Below are 18,798 nucleotides of genomic sequence, written 5' to 3' on the forward strand. Positions count from 1 at the left end.
ATAGTAAATAACAAGCTATGAAATTTCTGAGTCTCTTAAGTACTCAAACTGAGGTGTTTCCTACCACCATGTATTTTCACTGGCATTTTTGTGGCTCTCAAAGACGATATTGCACATTGAATCATCTGACATTTGTAAATGGAGGGTGAAGCTATAGGTACAGGCAAAAGAATCGGGATTTAACAACTTTAATGTGCAGCAGGTCTTTATAACCATTGAATGACTCAGCCTATTTAATGGTAATGGCCTTCAGCGAGTTTAGGAAATAACAGGCTTTTAGGTAAAGTAAGTGCACTTAGCTTTGTAATGAATAAACAAATTTACTATGAAGTTTTGCAGAGGCATACTGCTTTGACTCGTTAGGTGTGTGCTGGGGTCTGTAAGTACCCCAGTTAGCAGGGGCTCAGATGGATGGATGGATGGATGATGGATGGAGGGATGGATGGAGGGAAGGAGGGATGGATGGATGGATGGATGGATGGATGGATGGATGGATGGATGGATGGATGGATGGATGATGGATGGATGGATGGATGGATGGATGGATGGATGGATGGATGGATGGATGGATGGTAGGTGGGGCAGCAGGGCTCAGACACTGTTGCCCTCGCATGCCGTGCCCTCTCTTGCTGCTGTCTCTTGATGCAGGATTCTCCAGTTCAGGCAGACGGAGCTGGAAATGCCTGTGTTAATGAGGGTGTCGTAGCATCTCTGTAATCCCTTGCAGAGCCTGTGAATTATCACAAGTGTCTAGCCAAAGGATAAAAGCACAGGAGGTTTCCAAAACAACATTCCCATAGTAGCATCTCTTAAGCTGCTGGGGATATGTGCCTTCCAAGTAACGAGTGCATCTGGGTGATTAAAGCCTTTGCCTTTGTCTGAAACATCAGAACTGAATAGAGACTTCCTCTGAGTTCTTTTAGATCTTTTTTGCTTATGGGTCATCAGTTATTTCTGTCTGCTTTTAATATATAAATCCTTTTGTTCTTTCTGATAGAACTTCATCTGTAGAGAAGTAATTTGGCCTTTCTGTAGAAGAATCTCATATATTTCTCATTTTGTTTTCAGTCTATCAGACATCTCCAGAACTTGTTTGGCTTTCATTTCCTTGCCCTCCTTCACTATAAATACTTTCATGCATAAAGATAATACTCTTCTTATAAGCCTGTCGTGTACATTTGGCCAGTACTGTGACAGAGTGCTGCTTCAGGGCATGGGAACTTACATCTGTAACACATTACCACAAATAAGCACTTCTTAAGCATTTAAATAATTTTCATCCTTTTCTGTGTTGTTATGGCACCTTTAACCCCATGGTGACCCCTCGCCACCAAACTGCTGTTTTGCAGTAATGTAATTTAAAATCCTGTCATCACTTTAGATGTAAGATATAAATTTAAGGATACTTGTATCTGAAAAGAAGGCCTTCAGGAATTAAATACTTTTAGAAATCTATGAGAATGTTACTTAGAAGAGGACATTAGTTGGGGATCAGGGAAGAAGGAAAGTGTCAGCAGTGGAAAAGGATCAAGTCAGGATTATTTGAGAGCAGGCATATCCATGTCCACAGGACCTGGTAAAACACATCCAAGAATGCCATGCGTGTTCACTTGTGCCCATACAAGATCGCTGTGCTGGATTACATCTGGAAAACTGCATGGAGGTTTTGGGCCCCTAGACATAGCAGAGGGGCTGCCAGACTGGAGGGAGTTCCGTGGAGGGCTGCATGATGGCTGGGAGCTGGCGTGGGAAGGTGGGCTGAGGGCACTGGGCTTGTTTAGCCTGGAGGAGAGAAGGCTTTGGAGCAAGGCTGCAGTAGGAGGTTTACAGAAAGGGTAAGCAGCATTCCCACGTGTAAGAGAAAGCTGCTGAGAAGATGGAGCCAGGCTTTTTGTACAGAAGGATGTGGCAGGAAGATGAGAGAGAATGGTCAGGACGTTCCAGGCTGAGGGAAAAATACAGTTTTCATGGTCATGGCAGAATTGGCAGAGTCTCTCTCCCTGATCACCTCTGAGACAACCAGATAAACCCCTGCTCAGGTCTGGATATAGTTTTAACTTTGCTTTGAGCAGAATGTTGGGCTAGAGAATCCCTAAAGTCTCTTTCATATTAATTATTACTCTAAGAATAATAATTCAAAAATACTTAAAATGTGTGAAAAATTAGGAATTTTTTCAATAGTTTAACTATGCTAACACCACAGTGACAGAAGCTTGCCCCAGAGAAACCAAGATCATCTTTCCATTAACATGGGCATGTCGATCTTTCAAAGTGTTTTTGGTATAAAACCAAGTAGATAATTAGATTTCTGCTGTGGTTCATCAGTACCATAGTTCATCATGTCATCAGTGGCAGTGTACTAAACAGAAAAGAAAAGTCCAATCCAAAATTCTGTTTTTGCCTGATGCATATGATGTATTTTACTGTTGCAAGAATCACAGAATCCTGGACTGGCCCATGGTAAGAAGGGATCTTAAAAATCATCTCTTTCCAACCCCCCTGCCATGAGCAGAGGCACCTTCCAGTAGACCATATGGCTCCAAGCCCTGTCCCACCTGGCTTTGATAGAGCACAGAGATTATTTGCCTTTCAGCTCTTAATGCCATATGAAATAACATTAATTGGTGATATTTCAGGCAGAATAGAAATCAATTCTCATGGAGTGGATGATCTAATAAGTTGTTGTTATCATCTCCTTGGTGTTTGAGTACAGAATGTATTTCGGTTGAGCTTGGCTTTGGGAACAGAGGAGTAGTGACTAATAGGACTTCCTAGAACACAAGTTATCAAACATGAACAGTAATAAAATGCTCACTGCATGTCATGACGTTCTGCCCACGTGTACAGAGGTAGTTTAGTGTGTTGACTAACATGTACTAGTTTAATTAGCTTATACTTTGATTTATTTTTCTCTTGAAGACTTTCATATTGGCTTTCCTGTAGAGTCGTGTTGTAACATAACTGCCTTTTGAAAATACAGTGATTAAGTCTTCAAGCTCAGGGAAAGATGGTATTTGCTGTGCATTTATAAAATTCTGCCGCAGAAACAATATGACCTAAATATTTAATCAGGCTTAGTAGAATTGGCTTTTTTTATTGCTGCAGATTAATCTAGTTTCTCTGAGCTAATACACATGGCATGTATGTCTTCAAGACCTTTCTTTTTCTCAATAATGTTAAAGATTTATAGCTTTCATAAAATCTGGCATGTGCCAAGAGGAAGATTATTAATTACAATTACTTAAACATTAACACTGGGAATTTTTCTTTCAAGTCCTGTATATGCTGTTTCAGCCTAGGTTGTATTTGTAGAGAGGTTAGTGAACATTGCTTTTATAGTACTTTTTTATACCCTGCCCAGCTTGCTTCCTTTCTGTGTCATTAAGATGTTGGCCTGGTGCTGTTTACATTTTTGCCTTTGATATACTTATTTTAAAATAACAGTTGATTTCGCTAGAGAAAATATCAACTTTCTAGTTTAAACAAATAAGTGGCTTTGCATGTTTTGCTTAGTGCTGTTGTCTTGTTCAAGTCTTAAATTTTGGATGAAGAAATGAATGTAAATGTATAATGAATTTCCACAGTTTTTATTTCCAAACTCTTATTTTTGTAGGTGTTTAGTCTGTGGCTGTAGCCTTATGTTCACTTCTTGAATTTATGTGGAATTTGAGTTAACTGTTGGAAGTGATATAATCACCTAAACCAAAATAATTTCACTGACCAATTAGGATGTTGAAATTTTCAGAGAAACTTCAGAAGAATCTTCAGCAAAGTTTTATTTATTTATTGATTTTGAATATCTGTTGGTTTCACACAAGGTGCTTGGAGGGCTTCCACATGAGCAGGGGGATGCCTAAGCTGTGACATCCTTCTGTGCCATGGCATTCCCAGAGGGAAAACCACATGGTGGCCTGCATCAAGCACAGCAGAACCAGTTGGTCAAGCAGTTGGGAGGGGATTGTCCCAGTTTGCTGAGCTTTGTTGCAGTGCCATTTTGGGCACTGTGTGCAGTTCTGGACACACCATCTGAGAGAGATGGGAAGGTCCTTGGATGCATCCAGAGAAAGGGAACAAAGCTGGTGAAAGGGCTGGAAGAAATGTCCCGTGAGGGGCAGCTGAAGAGTCTGGGCTGGCCTAGTTTGGAGAGAAGGAGGTACAACCTCAGTGCTCCCTGCAGTAGCTTCCTGAGGAAGGGAGTCACCTTTTCTCCCTGGGATCTAGTGATAGGATGCATGAGAATGGTTCAAAGCTGCCCAGGGGAGGTTCAGACTGGACATTAGCAAGCATTTTTTTCCTGAGAGGTTGGTCAAACCCTGGAACAGCCTTCCTAGAGAGGTGGTCCATCACGAAATCCTAGAGTGTTTTGGGTTGGAAGGGACCTTTAGTCTTAAGTAATTTCAATGCCCTGCCATGGGCAGGGACACCTTCCACTAGCCTGGGTTGCTTCAAGCCCCATCCAACCCGGCCTTGGGCACTTCCAGGGATCCAGGGGCAGCCACAGCTGCTCTGGGCACCCTGTGCCAGCACTTTGGCATGATTTAACTTGGTCATCTCTGAACTGGTCAGGCAGTTGGACTAGAAAGTTGCAGGTCCCTTCCTACCAAAAGTATTCTCTTCTATTCACATAGCAACCTCCACCTTCTCTCTGTCTCTCCACATCAAACTTGCATACATTTTAAAGTGTGTCTTTGATGCTTTTGTTTAACTGCTGGCATTCTGGTAAAGAATACCTTTAGTGACTGGTGTAAGAAAAAGGAAAGAAAACTTTTCTTTGCATTCATCAAATCTGCGCTTAATTGCAAATATGTGTAGATATACTGGGTTAATTTTTGTATGTGTGTAGAAATTGTGTTTCCCCTACATGTGCCTGGGTGTCAGGCAGTCAGCAGTGAGTACAGTAGAGGGTCTCAGCCTTCATTTAACTACTTCTGGTTCAGAAAATTTAAAAAGCTCTCAGGCAGAGGACCAGAGCTCCAGGATTACAGAAGATTGGGATAAATGGGTGAGAGAGTATTCTCACAGCAGTCAGATGAAGGCATTCACCTCTTGATGAGAACAGGCTGCCCTTGCAGAGTGGCAGAAGAAAGGACAGCTCAGAAGTTGGGGAGGCTTAAAAGCAGGACCAATTATCCCTTTGAGCAAATTAACTTTTTTTTTTTTTTTTCCTAGGAGGTTGATACAGCTGACTGATGTGGTTTATTTGGGGTTTTTTCCTTTTCTTTTTTTTTTTTTCTTTTCTCTTCTTTTTTTACTTTTGCCAGCCAATACTGCAGCTTCCTCCTTGTCCCTCTCAATTTATACCAGCTGCTGGGCAAGATTAGACCATGCCATGATCACAGAAGGAATCACTAATGGATGCCAGAAACACGAGTAGAAAAAATTCTCAAGTAGCAGGTAGTTTACAGGCTTCTTCACAGATGTCAGGTTCTCTGTGCTGTCTCTTACAGTATCAAATTACTTTAGATATATTTTTATTCCAAATTTCACATTATGGATAGTTAACAAGTGAGCATTTTTATGGTAGTTTTGGTGTTTTGTTAAATTTTTGTCTCTTCCAATTCTTCATCCTCAATGTATAGTAGAGAAAGTGAAAAACAAACAAGAAACCTATAAAAACACCTATGGTATTAAATCCATGGAGCTTTCTAAATGCTGCTTTCTGACTTTATAAAGACTGACTTTGGTGCTTTGCCATGGTGCCTGTCAGTTTTGAGCATGTTCTGTTTTCTTAAAGAAGTTGTTGGGTTTCCATGTTTGCGTTTCCATCCAGCTGATATTCTGGAATCACAGAGGGTCCCAGCTGATCCAATACAAGAGATGGGAATTAACAGACAGAAAGGATCCTGGCACTTTAGTCTCCAAAATACTGATGCTGTCCTCTGTTGCTTTGGATCTAAAAGTTTTGGGGTTTGTGGCTTTCATGACAAATAACTTAATTAACTTGAAGTTTTAACAGAGCATATGGAATCTTTTCATGATTTAAACTTCTGTTGACTGTCGCTGTGTATTTTATGTAGTAAGAAGGCAAGAGAGCAATTTTATTATTTTCATTACCATGAATAAAGAGAGTGATAACTTACTGTTATATATGAATAGTTACTTTTTTTTGATTGCAATAACTCAACTCCACGCTAATTTCCATAACAGAGTTTTGTAACACGGCACTCTGCCTTTTAGTTTTTAGAAAGGGACACTGTCATGTTGTCATATCAGAATTCAAAACGTTGATCAGACAGCTTTTTATATGAGGGGATTACAGTCTTTTGAAGTGGGATTTTAGTACAGGATGAACTACAGTTGTGTTTTCCAAGTAAACAGGATACCTGAATAGCACACATGCGCACACACACACACCTGAAATCATGTATGATTGTCTTTGTTTTTTGCAGCAGTGCTTTTTCAAAATGTCAAAACTGCATTGTAGTTGAAGATTGACTTTTGCTATAAAGTAAAAGAAATGTGCCCCATAAGACATACAGAAAACAAAAATTCAGTAGATGTAGCTGGAAACCTAATTTCTGGTGCATCAAATTAGCTTATTTCAAACTCACAAGTAGTCAGTGAAAATTGATGTCAATGTCTCTTAATGTACATTGTCTTTAAGGAGTTCTGCTCTTAAGCCTAGATTTTATTCTGATTTACTTCAGAGAATTTAATAACAGAAATACTTAATCTTCAATTTCATGTAAGTTCTGCTGGTCAAAGTGGCTATGAACAGTCAGGGAGTTACAGATTGCTCTTATTGTGGATTTAATATCAAACTTCTCAGTAGGCAAGCCCAGCTTTGGAAATAGGAATGGCCTATGGAGGGCAGTGCTGCTGTCACTGTGTCACGCTGGGTGCATCTCCAGAACCTCTGGATGATGTTTTGGCAAAACTTCTTTTCCTCCACCGCATGCTGTCACCTCATCTCACCTTAGGTCAGTCAAGCCTAAATATGGTGATGCTGATTACGGGATGAAGTCTTGCTCTTCCCATTTATGGAGAATATTGAAAGGGGTCAAAGGTAGTGGCTTTCACTTTCCTTGTGGAGCCAGCCTGGCAGAGCTGGGGCTGTTCCCCTGCACAAGAGAAGCTCCAGGGAGAGCTCAGAGCCCCTGCCAGGGCCTCAAGGGGCTCCAGGAGAGCTGCAGAGGGACTGGGGACAAGGCAGGCAGGGACAGCACCCAGGGAATGGCTCCCACTGCCAGAGGGCAGGGACAGATGGGATATTGGGAATTAGGAATTGCTGGCTGGGAGGGTGGGCAGGCCCTGGCACAGGGTGCCCAGAGCAGCTGTGGCTGCCCCTGGATCCCTGGAAGTGTCCAAGGCCGGGCTGGATGGGGCTTGGAGCAGCCTGGGACCGTGGAAGTTGTCCCTGCCCATGGCAGGGGCTGGAACAGGATAACCTTTAAGTTCCCTTCCAACCCAAACCGTCCAAACCATTGTAGAATCCCAGGATTCTACAATGAAGACTTGTTCAATTTCTTAATAAATCTAACAAGATTGAATAGCTGGAAAGAGTTTTCTAGTAAGAGGTCTGGTTAAATACTGCAAATGGTAATAGTGGACTTAGAACCACTTAAATCTTCAAAGCATCGTCATTCGAAATTATGCTATTTATTCTGGTTTTGGAAAAAATTATGTGGCCTCTCCGGGTAGCTACAAGGGCAGGCTTGTGTATTGAGGGTTTTCTTTAGTATGGGACCCTGTAAATCTTGTAAACCTTGTCCATCCCTGGCCTATGGATTGAATAGAATAGCCTGCCTTGCTCACAGCGTACTGTGGTCAGGAAAGCAGAAAAGGCATGAAAGCTTAGGAAGTGGTGTCCTTGAAGCTTCTTCATCTCCTGACAATTATCACGTCTGCAAATGAAGTGCCAAAAGAGATCTTGTGTTATTAAACTTCCAGAGTAAAGATAGGACTGATTTAACTCAGTAGTGAGTGTTGTTTAAAGCAAAGCAGAGGGAGGTATTGTTTTTGATGCAGTCTTGCATCAATCAGAGCCCCACTGATTGCACTGATTAGTTGTTGGTGGCACTCTTTTTTGTCCTGTTTTTTGCCCAAGGTACACAAATGTCTCAGGAAAGAGTATTTCAGCCACATATGACTATGTCATATAGAGATTTAGAGCGACACTAGCCTGTGAAATGCTCATGGTTGGGTGCATAACCCCTGCGCCAATTTTCCAGCTATGAAGCCATGAAACAATGGGGTCTTTTGATTTGGTGAGAATGTTGGAGCCTAGAGTTCAGGTGTTGTTGGTTCTTGCCAAAGTCAGCAGAAGAGACTTAATTTCATAAATCTCCATGGGAAACTTTCCCAGTTTAGCACTCCATGGGTATGTCTGTCCTGGAGAGAGCCATGGCTCCTGGCTGCAAATGAGAACAGCAGAGCCTGGTAGGACCATCATGAGCTGACCTTTTGGTCTCACACTATACAGGGCTGGTTAAAGCACTTTGTGGACAACTTAGAAGCACAGAATCATTAAGGTTGGAAAATTATCTCCAGGATTACCAAGTCCAGCTGTAGCATCACTGGCATACATCATCACATCACATCATCATACTTGGCACACCCTGGGCTGTGCACCATTCTGCAGTAAAATATTTTCTATACAAACCCTATAATAGAAAGTAGTTGACGTTATATTTTCTATGTGCCTCAGAGTTTTCCAGTGATGCAGGTTGTTGCAGGTGAACTACGCTAATGAATTTATTTTCCTTTCCATTATGAGTGGGAGGATATCCTGTGCATAGGCATAGGCAATGTATCTCTTACTCAGGTGCATTCAGGGTTGCTTAATATCAATTTTAAATGTTTTGTTGCTTGCTCTGTAGTTATTTCATAGAAGTGACTGTAGTTCTTCATGGAAAGGTTGGCCAGGTCTTAATTGAGTAACCCTGTTATGATTAAGCATCGCATTTAAGCAACTTGAATTAAATGCAGGAGCGCTCTACCACTGAAATCCCAGACTACAAGAGCAGTTCACACTGATCAATAATTCAGTGTGATTTTTTTTTTCCCTTTAAGTCAACTGTCAGTTTTCATGAAAGGCAGTTAAATTTTGTGAACGTTCTTAGGTCTTTTTTAAAGGTAACCTTTGTAAATCAGGAGCCAGTCACCTGCATTTATTGAGAGAGCTAAAATATTTCTTACGATGATACTGGGAACAAAAAGTGGGTGGAGGAGGGAGAGAAATGACACACACACCCAAAAGAAGCCCAAATTCATGTGTCTAATGTGTGAGACTTGACGAATTCCCTGTGCAGCAGTGACAGAACCAGCGTGTGGGCACAGGGGCAAACAGATCCCTCTGTTTCTTGAAACTGTTTGTTTTATGTCAAACCGCTCCATTGCTTTCTTGGCATCTTCCATTGACTCTTGTCATAAAAGCCAGGGATGTTAAACCATGACTTAGCTTTCTTAAAGGAAAACACCTCTTTTTTCTGTTTTGTCTCCCTCTACCCTTGTCTTTCAGTTATACCTGCCGCCACTTGCGGAGATATGTTTATGTCTTGGACAAACTGTATTTCCCCCACTCCCACTGCTCTACGCTGCAGCATTGCTTCTCGACCCTCAGTGACAATGGAGAGGAACTCTTGTCTTTAACTTGTTCTCACATTCTCAGATCCTATGCTTCCAGGTTATTAACCTCTCCTCTCCATTTACTGCATGCTGCATGCCCTGTGACTGCTCTGTGCATGTTTTTGGTTAACTGATGAATAATTTTAATTTCTAAGGGGATAGTTTGTGTCTTTTTGACATCCTTTATGTGTATTCTAAAAAAGTGTGATAGAAATGGGAGTCTACTAATGGTTTGGTTTGTCTTTTTAAATTTAGAATACAAATTCTTTGGCCTTTGGAAGCTTTAAATGCCTTTTATATTAAAGTATTTTGATCCATTTCCAAAGCCTTTACATAAGAACTTGAGTTGTGATTCACAAAACTTCCATTGCAGTTGCATAGTTTGTTTGGAATTGGTGCAGAGGTTACATGCAAGTGTCTAATACTTCTTGACACCCATTGTTTTATTTGTTACATTGTCTATATAATTTGCTTTTCAAGAATACAAATTATAGAGCTTTTGCCTCAAGTTCAGGAAGTTTTCGTGGAAGTTAATCACAGGATTGTTTGTGCTGGAAAAGCTCTCCAAAACCGAGTCCAAACATTACCCAGCACTGCCAAGGCCACCACTGACCCATGTCCCAAGTGCCACATCCACACAGTTTTAAATCCCTCCAGAGATGGGGAATCCACCTCTCCCCTGAGCAGCTGTGCCAGTGCCTGGCCACCCTTGGGGTTAAGAAATTTTTCCCAATATCTAATCTAAAACTCCCCTGACAGAGTCCATTTCCTCTTCCATTGATTGTTACTTGTAACAATTAAAGATCTCTCCTTTTTTGTATGTCTGATTATATTTAATTATACAGAATAAGAATTATGAGAATCCATCAGCCCCAAATCGTTGTTTGTGGTAGGGAATTATAGATGCTTTACAGAAACTGTAAAAAGGGTGAATTTAAAAGTAAGTCCTACTTGCCATACCCAAAGGATTTCTCTTAGCTGTTTACTCCAAGTAAAAATTAAAGTTTTACTATTTCATTGTTGATGCTGTGGATAATTAAATATATTAACCTAATCCCTAGAAGCTTTGGGAAAACAAGGAAAAAATTGCGTGACAAAATTGATCAGAACATGGAAGGCATCCAGGGTGGAAATGCATCTTCCCAGCTAAGCCGGCATACAATAGCAAGGGACCACACAGTAAACATAAGTAAAACCAGCTTGATTGTCAAGGGAAGAAAATCCGGCATGCAAGCTGAAATAGCTCTTTTCGTACAAAAGAAAAAAATTATAGTAGTACATAATGATGGAGAATTACTCTGAAGATCTCAACAGGACATGAAAATCTAGCTGTCCCAGGGGCATTCTCCAGATTAATTTGGAACAGGGGTGTGCTATTAAAATAGTCAGAAGCCTGAGATTTCAAAGGCTTATTTAAAAATGAATACTAATAAGTACAGTCTACACTACAATCTTCTTTCAGATGTAATGTTTTACATGTAGATATGATATCCTGAAAATGTAAAATAAATAGTGCCTTTCTTCCAGCTTGTTTCCATGAAATTTTTGGTAATTCTGTACAGCAACAGTACTACACATTGAGCTGACAAAATCACCCTTGGGAGACTACGTGCTTCTCCATGGATATTGTATCTTTCAGGTGTTCTGTAGATGAAAATGAGCACTCATAGCACTGTATGTGTTTTCATGTAACAAGCTTGTGAATTTTTAGAGCAAAAGCATTCATCTGGTTACTCTTCACTTACCACAACTGATGGAGAAATTTTTTACTGCTATCACTTTCTGAAATGGGGTTTATGCATCAGTTGAGGTATATTAGAGTACATCAGTCTGAGAGATTGTAAAATCTCAAATTTTCATTGCAGATTTTCTTTTTTCTGAGATAGGAGGAGAACAGAGGATTTGAAATAGAAATTACTGCTGTAAAAATATAGAGGTAGCATTTTTTATGGCTAATTCTCTATTGTTGTTTTGATATTGGATGATTAGAGAAGTATGCTCAGGAAATTTGCCTAAGTCTGTAAGTAGCATCTAATACAACAGCATAATTGAAGTGTCAGAAGCTTTTTGTTTGAATCCATGCATCCATCCTCTATTAAATACTACAGTGTTTTATTGTGTAATCAGCCCGTTTAGAGAAGAGATGGAATTTACAAATTACTAAAGGCAGAGGATCATTAATTATGGTGATTCATAAATCACCACCCCCTCATCCAGTATTTCTGGCAAAGAATATAAATTTTAGTCCAGAGCAGCAGGTCTCTAATGATGCTCTGATACCCACAGATGGTGTTGCCTATCTTTATACTTATCAAAGAACTACAGTTTTTCATTACTATTTTGGTAGATTTTATGTGCAAATATATTAATGTTTGCATTAAACATGTTCAAAAGAGCATGGGCAACAGGGGAGAGGGGATTCTGCCCCTCTGCCCCTGTGCTCTGCTCAGAGCCCACCTGCAGAGCTGCCCCAGCCCTGGCTCCAGCAGCACAAGGACGTGGAGCTGCTGGAGCCAGCCCAGAGGAGGCCACGGAGCTGCTGCCAGGGCTGGAGCCCCTCTGCTCTGGAGCCAGCCTGGCAGAGCTGGGGCTGTTCCCCTGCACAAGAGAAGCTCCAGGGAGAGCTCAGAGCCCCTGCCAGGGCCTCAAGGGGCTCCAGGAGAGCTGCAGAGGCACTGGGGACAAGGCAGGCAGGGACAGCACACAGGGAATGGCTCCCACTGCCAGAGGGCAGGGACAGATGGGATATTGGGAATTAGGAATTGCTGGCTGGGAGGGTGGGCAGGCCCTGGCACAGGGTGCCCAGAGCAGCTGTGGCTGCCCCTGGATCCCTGGAAGTGTCCAAGGTTGGGTAGGGCTTGGAGTCACCTGGGGGTCCCTGCCCATGGCAGGGGTGTGGTAATAGATGCTCCTGCAGATCCCTTCCAACACAAACCATTCTGTGTTTCTCAGGTTTTCAGTGTACCATGGATGTGTGTGAGAACCTGGTGGTGATGTGGCACAAGCACACTGCACCCCACACTTACTGGGCAGCCAACACTGGTTTAAGCAGGGAGGAGGGAATGCAAAATAGCACATATTTTCCTATCCCACAGGGAGCAAGCCCACAGCCCCAGTTTTCTAGGCAGCTTTCACTGGGATTTAGTGCCAGTGTTGCTTTCGGTCTCTTGCAAATTCTAAAAACATAGTGGATACAATACCCATTTTATTATGCACAGCATTAGCATAGCATAAATATTGAGCCTGAGGTTGTAATGCAAAATTCCTAATATCTAATAATTCTGTTGTGACTGCACTATGTATTTTTTATTTCAGCAACTGTGCTTTGTGATGTGAGATACATTTGCCACGATTACTGTTTCCTTTTGCATTTCATATTCATCGTGTGATGTTTTAATGCTCATGTGTGTTCCTGTTTTGTTTTAAACCTCTTCGCGTTGCAGTCAAGCTCAGGAAAATTGCTTTTGAAGGCAGACTGGCTTAGTGCATGTACTGGCAAAGAGGCAGCTAACAAGCAATGATTAGTTCTGGGATGCTGAACAAATTATGGACAGTTTTAGTTTCATAGCAAGCTTGGCACTGTGTGTGAAAGCAGGAAATACAGTTTTGCTGAGCCTTGTAAATTGGGTAAATATGTCTTAAAGTTGCAGAGGTAAAACTTATTATGGATTAATTTAAATTAGGGAGTCTTTTCCTAGATAAAAAATACCAAGAAATACGATATCACATTGACATTCAGTTTACCCATTTTGCTTATCTTTTATTAGTTAATGCTATGTTTGTTTAAACAGCAGAGTGTATCTCATAATGCTCCCTTTCAGAAGTGTTCTGGCATTGTCTGAAGCGTATGGAGAATGAGCTTTGCAGCCATCCTTCTCCCATGCCATCAGAGTCAATGGAATTATGCAATTACATTCATTTAAGAATGTGCCGCCTTAGCAGGATCACGGCCTTGGAGGTTAGCTTTGAGGAATGCTGCTAATTTACTAGAAATGGTTCTGTTGTTGCAACCTGATGCTTAAAGCCAATTTGAATTTATTATCCAGTTTCCAGTTCTTTTTTCCTTGGAGTGTGAGGAGCACAGGGCTTGGATCCCAGTCCTGTGTTCTGGTATGGATTACTGACCTGACAATGCAGGAAAGGTGTCTAGGTATCATCCTCAAAAACAGCTTAAGCATTTGCAACTCTGACATATTTTCTTTGACTTTAGTCTGTGAAAGGAAGATGAGGAAAAACATGAGGCAAGCATGTTTATTATTGAACCTTAAATGGCTTTTACTTGTATTGGTATTCGTATTCTTTCAAAAGAGGCTTGACAGATGTGAATTCTTTTCCTCTGATAATCCTGAGCATTTGTTGCCATTGAGTTTTTAAGCAGTTAAGTGTGAAAAACTCACCGTAAGTTAGTTCAAGGAAAATAGTCAATACATCAGCCTTGCTTAGAGTCATTAGATACTTTGGGTTGGAAGGGACCCTAAAGTTCATCCCATTCTGCCCTCTTCTAGGGACCAGGGACAACTTCCACTATCCCAGGTTGCTCCAAGCCCTTCCAGCCTGGCCTGGAACACTTCCAGGAATAGGACAAACATTGATCCTTACTTTGCTGTGAGCTTAACCTGTCAGAGCTTTCATAAAATGGCCCTACATTTTATGGATTACAGGTAGATTGATGAAGATGGCAGAATCTGGATCTGTCACAGGCTAGAACCAGCTTCACTTCATTTATCACTAAAGCAAGCTATTTTTGGAATGGAGGATAGCATAGTTTAAAATATTTTTCCTCAAAGAAAAATTTGTTTCTCCAATACATTAAAAAATTGGTAGATTTAAGCACTTTTCAGAAATAAATAAGCTTGTTTGTTTTTTTTTAACAATACTGAGTTAAAACATTATTCTTCTGCAGGATATTTAAATAAGATTCTGCACTTTGCTTCCAAAGCTGTCATTTTACCAATGATCTTTTTCTTTCCTGTTCCCCAAACACCATTCAGTGATCTCTGCTCAGCATCCTGCCAGGCTGAGAGGCTGATGGGAACTGGATTGGTACCATTCAGGGACTGCAGTGTCAAAGCATTAGCAGAAAGTACCATTATGGCTGGGCTGGGAAATTTTTCTTGTTATTGAAACATATGGCATAATATCTTCAGCTTTTAGTGTCAGAGTTGGAAATGGTACATTTTTGTGACAACAAACAATTTTTTTTGTCTTAATGCTGTGCCACTGATAAATTCTAACTGCTTCCATTACCAGTGTTAAACCTGACTTCTCAAAGGTGGTCTTTTTCCTACTGCGTTTAATATGCACAGTTTTACTTTTTATTTTCTATGCCTGCCCAGTGCTGTGAGTGGTTGTAATAGTCAACCAATAGTCATTGAGTTCAGTGGTTAGGGTGAATTTTAAACTTCAGTCTTAGGCAGACCATGGAACAGCTGACAGAATTTAAATAAGTCACTAAAGAAGTAAATAGAAGCAAGAACAAGTGAAAAAAAAGACAAAAGAAACAAAGACAATCAAACTGCATTAATATTTCTTCAAAGATTCAGGCTGATTTGTTAATACCGATATGCTGAGATTTCTCTAGAGTGGCCTGTAAATTTCTATGGAAACTCTGTTCTCTGAGCTTCCATGCAAGATGGTTTGTGGGGCTCAGTTTCTGAGCTGGGAGCACAGATCAGGAGATGAGGCTTTTTTTTGGCTGCTGTATTGGTGTGGATAAGTTCCCCAAAATCCAGATCATTTGATACTTTTCCTTTGGGGGGAAAATATAATTAAAAAAAAAATAAAGGTCAGAGGTCTGTTGAATGAATATAATTTAATATGTTATTGCTTTGTGATTGTCATTTTTAGTCAGCTGCTCATAATTTTATTGAAGGCTCTGAGTTGTTTATTATGGAAGGATCACTTTACACTCAACATCGTGTGGCTTGGCAGAGCAGAATTGTTTATAAATAATTTATATTATTTATCTTTGTACTGCACAGCATAGTGATCAAGGAACCAGTGAGATATAAAATCAGTGGTGTGGGTATTCATTGGGTGAAGAACTGCCTGGCTTGCAGGTCTCAAATACAGTTTAACTGGATGCTTATCAAGTGGGTGCCTGTCTAGTGGAAATCCTCTGCACTGATTTGTTAAGTCCTGCCCTATTTAAAATTAAGTATCAAAAATAGTTTTTAGGGAAGGAGTGATCAGTGAAGGGGAGAGACTGCTGATATAAAAATGTAATTGTCTCAGCTTTCTTGATGAAAGCAAGGTGTATTTTCATAAAGCTGGTGGAGTTCCACACACATAGATCATGCTACAAGATAAAAGGAGCAGGCTGACTTTGAAAGAAATCAGAAGTACTCTATGGCATTTTTATGAGTTTGCTCCTTAAATTGTTTGGAAGATTAAGGGTAAATAAATCCTTCAATAAGGGGGCTCTTTAATAAGATTTGTCAGGGAAGGTTTAGGTTGGAGATCAGGGAAAGGCTCTTCCCCAGAGGGGCTGGCACTGCCCAGGCTCCCCAGGGAATGGGCACTGCCAGAGCTCCAGGAGCCTTTGGACAGTGCTGCCAGGGATGCACAGGGTGGGATTGTTGGGGGGTCTGTGCAGGGCAGGAGCTGGGCTGGGTGATCCTTGGGGGCCCCTTCCAGCTCAGGGCATTCTGTGATCTTATGCAAAAGTACAATGCACTCCAGTAGCTGGAAAGCAAACCCAGCTGAGACCGGTCCATCTTTTTTTTACATGGTATATGAGTCACTGGAATAACAAGAGCTCTGGATTTCTCTAGATTGGAATTTTTAAATGAGATTGGATGTTCTCCTAAAAGATATGTCCAAATCCAGCCAATTGAAAGAGGAAGTAGCTGAGGGAATTCCTATGGCTTGTGTCAGATGAGTGGATCGAAGTGGCTTCTTTTGGCATAAAAAAATGGAAGTTACAGGCAGATTGCCATGCAGGATTTTGTTCATTTGTTTGCATTACAGATTGCTTTAAAAGGCTGCATTTTGATTTGGAATCTTCCCATTAAAAATGATATCTGCTCAGGATCCCCAGGTGATTTGACCCAAATAGTACAAAACAGCCCAGGTTGCCAAAACTCTATACTTTCATGTACAGAGAATGAAATTGAATGGGGGAAAATTGCAAGAGTGAGGTTCTTTCTCTATAATAATCTTTATTCCTCCCACCCTGGTAAAAATCTATCACAGGCATGTTCTAGATGCATTCTCATGTGAAGCTAAAACACATCTTGATCAGTTGGAATTATTTTGAATTGGATGCTTATGAGCCCACATTCCCATGACATGAAACTGGAACAAAACGACTTCCACACATTTCCATTGCAGCAGTATGTTCAGAGACTGGGGGTTTGGCGTTCCTACGTAACGTCTGGCATTTAATCAGCATTGGGAGGGTGTCTTATTCTTTGGTAAGTATATAAATAAGCTATTGTTTTGGGAGCAAAAGGAGAAGAATACCATAGCTTGTCTGAAGAGTTCAGGAGAATGCTAACAAAATGCATGTCAGTCTGAATATGCTGAAACAGCTTATAGCTGAAAGGAGAATGAATTTATGTTCATCTCAGCCAGTTTTATCCTTAGACTAAAAAACCTTGCTGAGATCCAGCACCTCTGTAGTCTCTCCTAACTTCCCTGGGTGCATCTCTCCTTAAGTCACTGACTTCCTTAAGTCAGTGCCACTGCCAGCAAGGAGTGCCCTGCAGGTATTCTTGGCTTTCTGCATCTATGTGGTGCACTCGTGTCTGTTTTGATTTCCCAAACAGCATTGCATGAACTTTGACTAGTGAAAGCAGCTTAGTAAAATATTTAACTAATGCCTAAATATAGAAAATTTTTCACTTAGAAAATAACAAACGTATGTTACTGATTCAAAACGTCTTCCAATTTGTCAAATTAAAGAAAGTATTGAATGCGGCTAGAGTTGTCACAATTGATAATTTTGGTTAAGATGTTTCAGTAAGAATACCCAAAGCATCAGAATGTATGTGTTTTTTCTCTTTTTAAGTAGGAGTATCTACATCTTGTTATCAGTTGAGAGCTAAATGTTTAAACCACATTCATGAGTCTCTTGAGAGAGATCTGGGTGTCTACCCGGAACTGGGCAGTACCCTCAGTACTAAAATATTTCAAAGAATTTTGCAAACCTTGAGTAACAAATGATTCACAAGAAGAACAGTGCAGCAAATATCTGTGCAGGTGTCTCCTGGAGACAGAGATGGATGAGCTTAAGGGATTCAAATCATGCATATAAACAGTGGTGATGAGGAAAATTTTAAATTTTGATCCAGGACTCTGAAGAACAGAACCAGCAAGAAATTAATCTTGTTAATGTAGAGGGTAAGAGGTTTAAAGTTTTATGCTTTTAGGGTTGGATGCAAAGTGTCCCACTTCATAAAATATATAAAATTTTATTTCAATAGTTATTTTTAGTCAATAACCTCAAGAATCAACAGTGCAGTTAAAAATGAGAGAACCACACAACATACTCATAGCTTCCTAGGAGGCTTTCACTTGAAACGTAATTTGGGTAGTGGGATGATGTGCATAAGAAGGATATCTGAGTGGTCTGCTGATGTGGGGCTGGTATGTTAGTTTAAACCTTATACAGTGAAACCTAGGGTGTTTTTCAGTGAGCCCAAATTGTCTCAAACCACATGTTCTGATATGTGCTGCCGAGATGTTCTGCACAGGAGCCACAGGGGAGACCTGCTTAGTGAAAACACCTGAGAGTTTATATTCTTTGAATTAACTGCAGCTGTAGATAGTGTGAATTTGGATCTTTGGTTTCTTTTGATTAAAAAAAAAAAAATTATAAACAGTATAAGTGATTAGAGCCATCATCCTCATGATCTTCATGGTTCTCCTTCTGGAGTAGTTCTGGGTAGTCTCCCAGCTGCTCAGCTGTTGAATCTAAATCAGTGATTCTCCACCAAAGAGGCAGGTACCACCAGTGAGGACTCACAGAGCATTACAACAGAGGCTGCTGTGTCCTGCAGACCAGGCGTGGCTCCCTCCTGGAGAAGGATGGGGAGGAAAGGAATAGGGAACACTGCTGACCTGCTTATTGAAGGTGTAACACCTGAAAAATTGGAAACTGGCATCTAGATCCATTCAAACTTACCTAAGTGACCCAAACCATTCCAGATTTGCAGAATTAATAATTTACTCTGTAAGAACAACTCCTTCTGTTGTTTCCATTTCTGACTTCTATTGAGAACATCTGAA

The 18,798-nt window shown here is 40.7% G+C and overlaps 1 protein-coding gene across 6 annotated transcripts in view; it reads left to right on the top strand.

Moving 5' to 3' along the window:
- Positions 1-18,798, top strand: part of DYM (dymeclin) — a 208,122-nt gene that overhangs the window by 105,902 nt on the left and 83,422 nt on the right. For 3 of the 6 annotated variants that reach the window (XM_030258725.4, XM_030258723.4, XM_041711453.2), the window contains one exon: positions 9,461-9,625. The exons of the other annotated variants lie outside the window; for them this stretch is intronic. In XM_030258725.4, coding sequence (XP_030114585.1) covers positions 9,461-9,625 — 165 coding nt within the window. The remainder of the gene's footprint in view (positions 1-9,460; positions 9,626-18,798) is intronic. 6 annotated transcript variants of the gene reach the window in all.

Source organism: Taeniopygia guttata, chromosome Z (genome assembly GCF_048771995.1).
Source record: "Taeniopygia guttata chromosome Z, bTaeGut7.mat, whole genome shotgun sequence".
Taxonomy (NCBI): Eukaryota; Metazoa; Chordata; class Aves; order Passeriformes; family Estrildidae; genus Taeniopygia; species Taeniopygia guttata.